The sequence below is a fragment of the Macaca mulatta genome, chromosome 11 (genome assembly GCF_049350105.2).
Source record: "Macaca mulatta isolate MMU2019108-1 chromosome 11, T2T-MMU8v2.0, whole genome shotgun sequence".
NCBI classification, from domain to species: Eukaryota; Metazoa; Chordata; class Mammalia; order Primates; family Cercopithecidae; genus Macaca; species Macaca mulatta.
In genome coordinates, this window is record NC_133416.1 from 49,405,907 (window position 1) to 49,418,804 (window position 12,898).

The window sequence follows — 12,898 nt, forward strand, 5'->3', positions numbered from 1 at the left end:
CCTATTTGAATTTTTTTGAGCTGTGTATGCACTTCCTTTTCATTGCTGATGGTTTTTTAAAGGCACCAGACCAGGGACTGTTAAGTTACTGAGTAAAGAACTCGCTCACCGTTGGTGCTTTTCTGAAGGGGATCTGTGTAGTCCAGATACAAACCCTTGCGTGGGAAGGCTGTCCACCTACTGCTGGTTTACCCGTTGGACTTGTGTCTGTCCTCCCTAAGGCCAAATTTTCCCCACTCCAGTCTATATGGAAAAAATAATGCCTCTGTGTCTGAAGCCCTATTTCTGGCCTACAAGTGGGGCGTGTGGACACACGAGACAAATGGAGGTCTGTTAATGGTAGAACAACTGCCAAATAAATCATGCCTGAACACAGGCACAAAATGGAAGTTATCTGGATACATCTGCAAATATTTATATTCAGAAAGGTAGTTTTGTTATTTATTAAGTGTTTATTTTAAATGCCTCCCCAAAGGTCCTGGATGCCACTAGAACCTTTAGTTAGGACTGAGATGTATATGCAAGAATGGCACATATCAAAATATCTGCTCATTAGTTCAGATCCAATATAAGTTTTCCTTGAACCAGAAACTCATATTAACTTAAAGCACCCAATGGCACAGCATCCTCTAATTTAAAGATTTTAAAACAAAAACATAACCAGAAGACCCAGTTTCCAAAATTGCTGTTAAAGGCCAACAAATTAGCGGGAGGGAAGGAATAAAAAGGAATAACCTCTCTTAAAATAACAAATCTACAAAGTCCTCTGCCACAAAAGCAGATCTTTGTCATTTCCCATGAGATAATCATCACCTTGCTGAAAATGAGAAAGGCACCCTCCGCAGGCAGGGGGAAAAAACCCACTCACTGAAACAGCTTCTGCTTGTTTTTACCATATATTCCAGGGGTTATGTGTGGGGGGCTGTTTTTACATTTATACAGTTTACATTGCTTGACCCATAAATAACACTTGGAAGATTAACAGGGCCATACTTGTAGAGTATTTACATAGCCCCACCATGCATACAGAGCCTTTTTTAATATTTGGAAAAAAAAATCAAAAAAATTGAATTTTCCATCACTAAGCAATATAAATTTGACCATCTACATTTATAAACCCTGACTAAAATACAAGCAATCAGTTCATCCATAAATTCTGGTTCCCTAGCAAATCTAGCACTGCAGCGTAACAAACAGCTTACAATTCAGGGATATAAAAATATCAGTTTTAAAATCTGAACTATACAGTATATACATTAATATTTGCACCGTTAAATTAGGAATACACTTAAGTCTATGAAATACTAAGTTATAAATAGCAATGTTTTTTGTTTTTTTTTTTTCAATCTGTAGCTGGCGCTGATACAATACAATGTTTACCTGGCCAAAGAGGGTTGGAAGGGACAAGTTGGCCTCACAATAAGATGCACAGTGTTAGCTAGGTCATCGTGACTGGCATGCCTCACACCAAGACGGACTACCAAGACCTGAACCGACCTGACTTACATAAATGACAAACACTATTGCTTTACAAAGGTGGCTGGAGTTCTCCATCTTCTAAAATCAACACCCACATCCAATCCCCTTGAGACAGCATCTTGAGTATTCCCTTGAGGATTGGAAACCAAAGCAGCTGTATCGATCTGTAACGCACCCGATAGGCACAAGATGTCACGTCCACCTGGCACCATCCAAGGAGGGTAAATTGGAGAAATCACACCTTTCAAATGTTAATCTGACACGTAAACAGCAGTTGGGTTCTCATTTACATGGGCAAAGGAAGCACTTTAAACTATTTTCACAACTTTCCTATGGAAGAAAAGGATACGATTCAGATGATTAATGGCTAAGTTTTAAACAAATGCTCTCCATCACTACTTGGTTAAGAAATAATACAATTTTTGCCCTTGTGTCCCTTTTTCTTCTTGGATTTTGTTGTCCTCTGACCAAACTGAGGGGTGGGAAGTGCAGACGGTGGACTAGAAAGGTCATCTGTATAGTAGGCAAATCTCTGTGGCCGGGGTTGAGGGATTGGTTGTCCAAGAAAATATCCTTCTTCTTCCGAGTCGGAAGAGGAGGAAGAGGAAGAACACCAGGAATCATCATCCTCGCCATAGAGTCCCAGAAACCGATTCATTCCTGGGTTCTGCAGGCCGTAATCGGAAGTGGCATGGGCGTACTGTCCATAAAGATCAGCATTCTGGATGTATGCTTGGATCTCCCGGGCACTTTTATTCTGTATAAATTTCTCATAGTTATCAGGGGTGTACAGCCTCAGTCTGTCCTTGGGAGAGTATTTTCTTTCTGTAACAAGATTCAGGGCATTGTCGGAGCGCGACTTTCTACTTCTCCTGCGGCGGTGGTGATGAGACCTGGATCCCCTCTCTTCAAAATGGTAGACGCGTCTCCGAGTCCTTTCACTCATCGGAGGCTGCCGGATTTCAATGTCATAGTTCCCATTGTCGATGACATCATCGGAAAACTTGACCTGCTGTGGTCTGGACTGAGACTTGGACCTTCTGAGCACTGGCAGATGTACTGGTTTCTCTTCAGGCAGGATTTTCTCTGGACACAACTCTGAACTTAGACTCTTTAAGGACTCTGCACTCCTGTGCAGCATGGAAGAGTTCAAAGTTCCCATATTGCTCATCTTCTCACAATCTTCTGTTTCCATCTCCTCAAAATTTTGCAGCGAATATAATGATGGCCTTGGCTTGGTTTCTCCATCCACTGAAGCCCCTAGAAGAGAGACCAAAACAAGATGTGTTTCTCAATCATCCTAATATTCAACAATAATTAGCAGCTCTTTTTTTCAAATACCCCATAATCCCTAGATTACGTACCTGTGATATTGGACAATGCCAAAGAATCCATCGAATCCCGAACACTTTGCTCTGGTTTCAGGTCTGACAGACACTCCAGGGAATCTTCATACCACTGTGTTTCATCATGATTATACCCTGAAGCCCCATGGTCCAGATCCAATTCCTGGAGCCTTCTACTGCTTGCAGGGCCTGGGTGGCTGCCATAAGCAGAATCACCCAGGCCATCTTGTGACTGTGCCCAGTACATATCAGACTGGTATTTTTTACTTGCAAGGCTCTGATTATTTTGCTTTAACTCGGTCTTATTTTTAACCATGTTATCAGATATCCAGTGCTCACTGGCTCGAATATCCATCTCATTGGGCTGTGGCTGAAAGAGGCTTTTATCACCAAACTTGAGGAGGAGCTGCGTCATATAATCTTCATGATCAGCCCATTCTTCAGGGTCTTCTGGAGTTTCCTGCTCTACTCTGCCTTTCCAAAATTCTTCACTGGCAAAACTCGTTCCTTGCCTGGAGAGACTCAGATCATCCAATTTTCGAGAGAGGGTGTCATCGGCATTGCCTGAGAGGCCAGGAAACTTGTAGTTCAGAGCGGGCGATAAGAGGAGAGACTGTCTACACTGATCTGCTGACCGGCTGCTCTTGCCCATTCGGACACTTCTTCGGGAGTCTCTTGATCGAGCTGACTGAAATGCAGAGTCGGAAGAATCAGAGGCATGGACGTCTTCACCGAGACTGCACGTTTTTGAGCAGTAAATCTGACCCTGTTTGGGAAGGAAGGGACATCCCAACAAAGAGGCTTTACACTGGGCACAAGAAAAACATGCTTCTGTGGCGTGCCAGTGCTGCCCGTCATAGGTCATCTGCGCATGGTCCACACCTGTTTTGAAAAGGACAGAATAAATAAGTTATGGTTTAATGCCTGAAACAAGGTATAAGGAAGAAATGAAGAAAATAAAGATTATGGGTATGGGGAGCCGTGTGGGTGACACAGATACAATTAATCCCCATTCTTTGTGGATTCTGTATTTGTGAATTTGCCTACTCATAAAAATTTATTCACAACCCCCAAACTAATATTGGCAACCCTTTCATGGCCATTCGCAGATGTGCAAAGTGGTAAAAATATGAATTGAACCAACACGCACTGATCCAGGAGATGCTCCAGCCTTTTGTTTCAGCTCTCATACTGTAGACAAGTGTCGCATTCCTGATCTATCTACTGCCATGTTTTCTGCGTTTTTGTGCTTTTTGTTGGTGAGTTTGCTGTTTAAAATGACCCCAAGTGTAATGCTGACAGTGCTGAAATGCTGTCATGTTCCTAAGGGCAAGAAGGCTGTGATGTGCCTTATGGAGAAAAGACGTATTACATAAGCTCCTAATCTTGAGTATGGTACTACTGGCTGTGAATTCAATATTAATGCATCAACAATGTACATTCAATAAAGCAGTGGCTTTAAGCAAAAACACACATGAAACAAGATTATGCATTGATGAGTTGATGAAACGGCAGTGCCCAGAGGCTCATAGGAACCTAACCCTGTATTCCCCCACGAGCAACGGTTCAGTGTTCACTAATCCAGCGTTCGCAGTAACTTCACAGAACACAACTACTATGAAAAACAAGAATCGACTCTCTGTTCATTTGTCAAATTTCATCAGCTGGAACATTTAAGATCTGTACATTTCACTGTATGTAAATTATATCTCAACTTTAAAAAACAGAAAAGAAAAAATAAGACTGTGGATAATTCTAGACAGACTAATGGCTAGGTGACAGGGCAGACGGGCTGGCTGTGGACTTACCAATATGTTCCCCACAGGTTTCACAGTACTCCGCATAGAGAGACTCAAAACAGCCACAGCAGAAGGGGCGGCCATCCTTCATGATATACCTCTGTCCTCCCAGGACCGTTTCACACTCAAGGCAGCAGAAGTGCTTCATGTGCCAATGGCGACCCTCAGCTTCTGTGCACTCATCAGCAAAAATTATCTTCAAAAAGAAACGTGAAACCAGAGAATGAAAGAAAATCATTAGGAACTATTTTAAAGGCCAAGTAACTGCATGTTTTTTGGGCAATGGACAGACACTGGCTCTTAAAAAAATCAAATAGCTAACCTTGTTTCTTAGAGTCACAAGCTTAAATCTAACTTGATTTAGCTACAAACTAGAGCATAAATTGACAGTACTGAAAAAAGAAACTAAATAATAAATACTTGCTTCAACCTGACAAAACAGAATTCTACGTTAGAAGTAATTCACTGGGTCTTATTTTTGCTCCCCAATAACATTTCCTTGGCATAATCTGGCAAAGAACACATTAACACGGAAATACTTTAGTGAAATAATTTGGTGTTTCAGTAGAAAGAAAAGTCATAAAAATGTCTGTGGACTCAACACAGTTATAGCTACACAGATGCTGGAATTGAGTGAACAGCATTTGTGTTGATAATGCTTTATTTGACCTGGTGGCCATCTCCAGATTAAGGACTCTTTATTTTTTTGAGACAGGGTCTCACTTGTAGCCCAGGCTGGAGCACAGTGGCACAATCATAGCTCACTGCAGCCTCAGACTCCTGGGCTTGAGTGATCCTCCCACCTCCGCCTCCTGAGTAGCTGGGACCACGAGGGCACAACCACCATGCCCAGCTAATTTGAAAAACATTTTGGGACAGAAATGGGGTCTCACCATGGGGTCCAGGCTGGTTCTTTTATTTTTACTTATTTATTTTTATTTTTATTTTTTTGAGATGGAGTCTCGCTCTGTCACCACACTGGAGTGCAGTGGCATGACCTCAGCTCACTGCAACCTCCGCCTCCTGGGTTCAAGCAATTCTCCTGCCTCAGCTTCCTGAGTAGCTGGGACTACAGGCACCCGCCACCATGCCCAGCTAATTTTTGCGTTTTTAGTAGAGATGGGGTTTCACCATGTTGGCCAGGATGGTCTCTATCTCTTGATCTCATGATCCGCCCGCCTTGGCCTCCCAAAGTGCTGGGATTACAGGCATGAGCCACCGAGCCCGGCAGGTTCTTCTATTTTTGGTGTCCAAAATATGTTCAGTGGAGCACGGTGGCTCACCCCGGTATTCCCAGCATTTTGGGAGGCCGAGGCAGTCGAATCTCTTCGGGTCAGGAATTCGAGACCAGCCTGGCCAACATGGTGAAGCCCGCCTCTGCTAAAAATACAAAAAAAATTAGCTGGGCGTGGTAGCAGGCACCTGTAATCCCAGCTACTCGGGAGGCTGAGGTGCAAGAATCACTTGAACACGGGAAGCGGAGGTTGCCATGAGCCGAGACTGCACCACGGCACTCCAGCCTGGGCAACCGAGAGCAACTCCATCTCAAAAAAATTTAAAAAACAAAACAAAACCAAGACCAAAACCAAAATATGTTCAAATAGAACACTGTTGAAAAAAAGGATCAAATAAATGAATGTATACAAATAAAAACAAAGTTTATTGTCACACATGGAAGGAGACTAAGATACAACGAGTAAATGCAATGAGGCACCCTGGATTGATCTTGGATAAGAAAAGGAACATTTGTTACAAAACTAGGAAAATCTAAACAAAGACTATGGTTTAGTTAATGGTATTATACTGATGATAATTTCCTAGTTTTGATACATATATTATGGTTATGTAAGATGTTAGCATCAGGGGAAGCTGGGAGAAGGGCATGCAGGACCTCTCTGTAATAGCTTTGCAATTCTTCTGTAAATCTAAAATTATTTTAAAAAGCTAAAGGGAAAAAATTTTTCCTTTCAAGCCATCATCCATTCCCACCTTCCCCCAAGGTAACTACTACTAATTTGGTATTTGTCTTTCCATACCTTTTCTGAGTATAAACAAATACATGTATCATACTGTTTTTTAAATCCTTAACAAAAAAAGACCATCTACTACATGTTCTTCTGCAACTTGTATTTTCTCACAACGCACTGAAGATATAATGCTTATCAAAGTACAAAGACATCTGCTTCCCTTTCTATTAGGTAGGTGCAAAAGTAATTGCGGTTTTGACCATTATGGCAAAAAACCGCAATTACTTTTGCACCAACCAAATATAGATTACTTCATTGTATGAATGTACAGGATTATGTTTAAAACATGCACACAGAACAAAATCCAGGAAATTTTAATATTTTGCTTAGATGTAAACAGTGGAATATTGGCTTAATCTAAGCTTATTTTTCCCAGTGTGAAAGGATGAACTTTTTTTACCTCGTCACATGCCGAGCACCGTGGTTTGAGCAGTTCTGCATGGTGCCTGCCACAGTGAATTTTTCCATCCTGATAAAAATAGATGAGGTCGACCAGCAGCTCATTGCACGTGAAGCAGACAAAACAGGATGGGTGCCAGCACACGCCAGGGCCCGCGCGGGAGGCGAACACTGCAACTTCACCTCCGTTTATCTTCAACCCACACTACAAACAAATGGGTTTGAATGTAAAAGGATCATTTTTTAAAGACGGGATTCTCAGGCTTTCCTACTTTAGGATAAATCTCGAATTTGTCAGGAATGTGTTTATTTTTGCCACCTCTGTTAGTGATTAAATAGCTCTTTAATGCTGGATTACTGGTGATTCTCCACTGTAAGGCATGTGTCTCAGACATACTACGACTGTTTCTAAGGACGGTGTAATGTGATTCACACAAATAGTGGTTTTCCTGTGCCAGTCTCCTGCTGGATACATTTCCTGCTCTGAGAACTGCCAGCAAAGATCTGAATGTCTTCATTATGTTTCTGCCTCTTTTGAATACGAGATGTATCCTAGCACCTACCTCCATGCCAGGATCCTACCAAAGGCAGGATTTCACCCAATGTTTGCACAAGGGTGACTGACTCCTGCTGTCATACACAGCAGTGTAGCTAGTTACAAATATGAAACATGAATTGCTATTTAATAAAAAGCCAGGCTGTCTTCCTCTCACTTTTTGGAGGCTTTCAGGGCCCACACCTCTGCTAGATAGTTAGTGGATAACCCCTAACTATCCACCCCATCCGCATCACTGCCACAAGCTACACATCGGAGAAGGGGCTGCCCACCTGCTCACACACAGCATGCATGACTGCTCTGGACAGAAGCTTAATTGTTCCTCTTCCCAGTGCTTCTTTCTTCCGCTGAGCACTGAACACCTGCAATTCTTTTTTCTCCTCTTCACTCAAAGACTGGCAATACCGCACCTTCACAGAAAGCAAAACAGAAACACCACACTGAGTGCACAGTCTTTCTCACCAGTTCTCTACTTCCAGAGTTAGGGTTTCAGGAAATAAAATAGTAAGTTTAGCTCGCCTGTGTCACACCTCCACGATTTTAAAATGACACCATATCCGAATTTTACAGCCTCTCTAGAAAAAGGGAAATGCAGCGTGAAGGAATAGTCTTTTTTTTTTTTTTTTAAATAAGAAATGTTTAATTGAAAACCCTTATCAGCACAGACATTAAAAAAAAAATAGGACATTAACCTTTCCACAAAAGGTTTAAACTTGTTAACTGCCACTTTTACTCTCCATTCTACATGCACTCAACTCAACTGCAGGCCTGAATGACCATAAAGCATTCACTCTGGATGCAGGGGCAGGGAAATCTCCGGCATTTGTAGGTTCCTGATCATTGGTGGGTGGCTGCAAACACTATAAAAACCAACTTGTGTTAAGTTGATTACACTGATACTCTTTTCTCTCTTCTCTCAAAGAATGGAAAGCTGTATTCTCTGGCCAAATTTTAACTAAAGAAAGGCAAAAGAGAGCCCTCACCAGTGAGGATATGGGGTTTATGAGCAGCATCTCAATGCTTCTCATGCATTTTTTTCTTTTTTCTAATTAGCCTTCTTCCGGCTATTTTACCTCATTATCATGTGGTGGTAACTGGTACAAAAGCTGTTTAATCCGATGCTTCTCTCCAGGGCTGTTAACGTAAGGAACCTTTTCCTCTGGTAAGCAAGCAAAATAGAGCTGGATCTGCATAAGAGACAGTGAGAATGGCATCAGTATACAGAACTGAGCATTTCAGCTCACTTAATCTTTAAAAGTTACCTTTCCCTAGGTACAGGGTTTGGCCTCTTGTAGCTAATGAGAAGACCAGCTGAGCCAACTCAGCAGAACTGCAAACCTTCAGATAACTAGCACCCAGCTGCTAAATTGCTCTTCAGGAATGTAATTTGTAGTGAAAATTAGGGACATCATAAATTATGCACCATAAAATATGCACATTTAAGACTACTCTTCCTGGTGCTGTGGCTCACGCCTGTCATCCCAGCACTCCGGGAGGCCGAGGCAGGTGGATCACCTGAGGTCAGGAGTTTGAGACCAGCCTGGCCAACGTGGTGAAACCCTGTCTCTACTAAAACTACAAAAATTAGCTGGGTGTGGTGGTGCACACCTGTAATCCTAGCTACTCGGGAGGCTGAGGCAGGAGAATCGCTTGAACCCAGGAGGCGGAGGTGGCAGTGAGCCGAGATCGCGCCACTGCACTCCAGCCTGGGGGACAGAGGAAGACTCCATCTCAAAAAAAAAAAAAAAAAAAAAAAAGACTACTCTTCCTCAGCCAATCTTCCAACGGGTCAGCTAAGAGATCAGCAAGAGAGAGAGTCCTGGGTGAATTGTGCAAATTACCATACCACATTATGTGACATGGCCCCAAATCCACCCAGTACACAAACACACTGAATTTGCTCTCTGAATTTTACACATCACAAAGACAAAAGCTGTTTAGCTAAATGTTGTAAACTCTTCTTTATCAGGTGCTCTCAAACATCAGCTTTCTTTGCTTCCATGTATGCTATTTTCTGAATACCTGAAGTCAGTCTCCCCAGGGAAATTGGAGAGAAGCCATATTGAGCTGTACTTTGCTCATTCTGAAAGGAAAACTTAATTTCTGCCTGTTTGTGTTCTGATATCTTTAAAGGAACATCCCTTAATGAGTACTGCAAAGGATACTGCAGAGCTGAGAAGGAATAAATGAAAAAAAAAAAAGACATGAGACAGGAATTTAGGGCCTGTCTACTTCAATACCTTAGTACCACACAAAACCTACCCACCCTAGATGTAAGAAGGGATTCTCTCTAAGTAGTTTGTCCAAATACTGCTTTTCTAACTGCTTCACCAGTACTCCACCCTCTCCCCATTCTATCAGCTCTAGAAGCTTTTTACAGTTATAAACACTTACTGAATATCAGCTACATGCGTGCCAGGTACTGTGCTATGCCATGGATAAATAAGGATACCCTATTCTCAAAAAATGTCCCCCCCTACAGGAAACAGAACCCTAACTCAGAGCAAAGCAACCACACACCCCACTGTCAACTTTATTTTCAAATGATGCCTTTGCTCTTTTAATAATATCACGTGATTTTCAACAAGTTAATCATTGTAAAGATATTGGGAAAATTAAATAGGCATATGGAATGTTCTCATCTTCCTTAAAATAACAACACAAACAAAGCATAAAATTAACTCTCTAATTTTTTTTCCCAATCTCTGGTGTAAGTGACAGGCTCTTTTATATGCAAAGTTATCAAAGGTCAAATGTCTAAGCAGTAACACTTCAGAGGGTTTCTGATAGCTTGCCATCTCGCTTCCAAAGCAAAAGCATTGCTGAGAACTGGCATGGAAACTTTTTTCTTTTATTGCCTTTTTGTTGTCACAGAAGTTTTTCAAAAGGTAAATTCTTCTCACTCTCAAGAGGGATTCATCCGAAATACATATAACCAATGCATATGTAGTACTCCGGATTTCATTCATTAGAGCAAAAATGGGATCCTTATGAGGCTTCTGGAACCATGGGGTACGACGAGACTGGAAACTTCCATTGAGAAACTAAATATGACCTTCAAAAGTAAAACTTCAAAGCCATACAAAGAAGAATAAGGACTGAGGAGGGTGGTATTCCAGCATCTCAGTGATGTTCTATCCATTTGCAAAATAATGTTCTGAAGTCTGAACTCACACTGAAAAACAAAGAGTAAATATAGGATGATGACGTTCCTACCTGCTCTGGTCTCAGGCCCGGGGGAACCCAGGCATACTCCTCCAACGCACAGCCAGAGTCATCATCTGATGTGGAACTTCTCTGACAGCCAAAGGCCAGCTTGCTCATTTTGGGCTCCATCTCCAAAGGCATAGAGTTTAAAGCCTGGTTTCTCAGGCACAGGACATCAAACAATGGCTGCTGTGGACAATATAAGAAAAAACAAAGACATCTAAAACCTGAATGCATGTCTCTTACTCTGACCCAGAGCTTTTACTGAATGCTGTTAACACACAGCTGGGCCCAGAGAAAGTAACCAAATTACTACTGTCACCAACCCCCAGCCCCCAGGCCCCCTGAAATTCAAAATTTAGAGCTATATAATTTGGTAGTAGTCCCTTTGCCAGCTCAGAATTTCAGAACATGCCACCAAAGCTAGTTTATTTCCAGGAGCCTTTAAAAGGTGCCTCTCTATAGCCAATTCCTTAGAAAAGTTCTCAAGAAAGTTGATGTGTTGACTTTCCAACTTGCCCGCAAATCCTTGTGACATCCTATAAGTTGTAGAAGGAAGTGTCAGGGATCAGGCCATCTGCCTTGCCCACTACTATGCCCCATGAAAAATGGCTCAAGACCCCCACTCAGTCCCCCGTATTTCCTAAGCAATTTTTCCAACTGAGGCAGTGCTGCCTTCTGAGAGTGGGTCCTCTCAGCCAAACTGCTTAGGTTTCAGGTTTCTAATTATGTTTTGTAAGACGCTAAACTGAGTTTACACACAAAATAGAAATAGCACAATTAAATCCTTATACTGCACATTAAATCCTCAAGCCTTTACTAAGGGCTAAAGTCAGCCAGACATTCATCAATGAGCTCCTTCAACAAACAGTCTGAATACAGCACTATGTGAAAATAAAATCCAGCTTGGTGACTGTTAATGTTTAATTGCATCATAAGCAGGCATTCACTGAAAAGTTATGCAGTCAGTGCCTACTATGTGTGAAATGTCATCAGCCTGCTATGGGCAGAGAAAGATGTAAATCCTCCTCTGAATAAAAAGCCTCCTTGGATGAAGGGCTATAAAAGTGTCAAGACAACATTCCCTGCCCTACCACCCAGGACCTTTGCTATTACCATTTATGCTCTTTGTCTCTTCTGATTCTTAAAAATCATCCCTCATCCCAGGGCACAAAGAAAAAAATACTAGTATCAGAACTTTCAGAACCAGATGGAGAGATGGAGCTTTTTTATACCTGGCCCTTTCACCCACAAAAAAATGGTGTAAAAAAAGAAAATTACATATAATTATCCCAACTCAATCATTTTAGAGAAAACAAGGTTCAGGAAAGTCAAGAGACTTGTCCAAGGTCATATGGCTAAAAGCCAGAGTCTAGTCACACATACACACTGACATGTCAGACTTCCAAAAATTCTTCTGCCTTAATAAACGTTCTTCCATCTCAGGAAGGATGTCAAAAACAAAAAAAAAAGTTTTCATTTGCTTGAACAAGTAGGAAAGGCAGTGAAAACCCATACACTTTCAGCCTGAGACTAAGTCATTTTTCAGCAACTATCTCAATTCAACTCTAAATGCTAAGAGTGTTGAAAAATACTACCTATTAAAACCTTTGATTATTAGCCGGGTGAGGTAGCTCACGCCTGTAATCCCAGCACTTTGGGAGGCTGAGGCGGATGGATCACAAGGTCAGGAGTTTGAGCCCAGCCTGGCCAATATAGTGAAGCCCTGTCTCTACTAAAAACACAAAAATTAGCCAGGCGTGGTGGTGGGTGCCTGTAATCCCAGCTACTCAGGAGGCTGAGGCAGGAGAATTGCTTGAAACCAGGAGGCAGAGGTTGCAGTGAGCTGAGATTTTACCCCTGGACTCCAGTCTGGGCGACAGAGCGAGACTCCGTCTCGAAAAAAATAAAATAAAATAAAACCTGATTAAAATATTTGGCTTCTCTTTTATAAATGATAGGACATTGAGAAAATTAACATTGTAACAAATGAAGGGCAAGCGCCTCATAGCTACAATCTATATTAGCAGTAGGAGCAATGCCACACATATATTATTCCAACTAATAAATTTAACTTGCATTCAC

General features: G+C 41.8%; 1 protein-coding gene across 3 annotated transcripts in view; it reads right to left on the reverse strand.

The window, feature by feature from the left end:
• Positions 1-432: 432 nt before the first annotated feature.
• PRICKLE1 (prickle planar cell polarity protein 1) overlaps positions 433-12,898 on the reverse strand; it is a 126,118-nt gene continuing 113,652 nt past the window's right edge. For 2 of the 3 annotated variants that reach the window (XM_015151489.3, XM_002798535.4), the window contains exons 2-8: positions 10,823-11,002; positions 8,680-8,793; positions 7,879-8,016; positions 7,052-7,255; positions 4,634-4,820; positions 2,844-3,707; positions 433-2,739 (exon numbers count right to left, since the gene is read on the reverse strand). In XM_015151489.3, coding sequence (XP_015006975.1) covers positions 1,883-2,739; positions 2,844-3,707; positions 4,634-4,820; positions 7,052-7,255; positions 7,879-8,016; positions 8,680-8,793; positions 10,823-10,954 — 2,496 coding nt within the window. In that variant the 5' untranslated portion in view covers positions 10,955-11,002 and the 3' untranslated portion in view covers positions 433-1,882. The remainder of the gene's footprint in view (positions 2,740-2,843; positions 3,708-4,633; positions 4,821-7,051; positions 7,256-7,878; positions 8,017-8,679; positions 8,794-10,822; positions 11,003-12,898) is intronic. The other variant, XM_028829410.2, reaches the window with a different exon arrangement.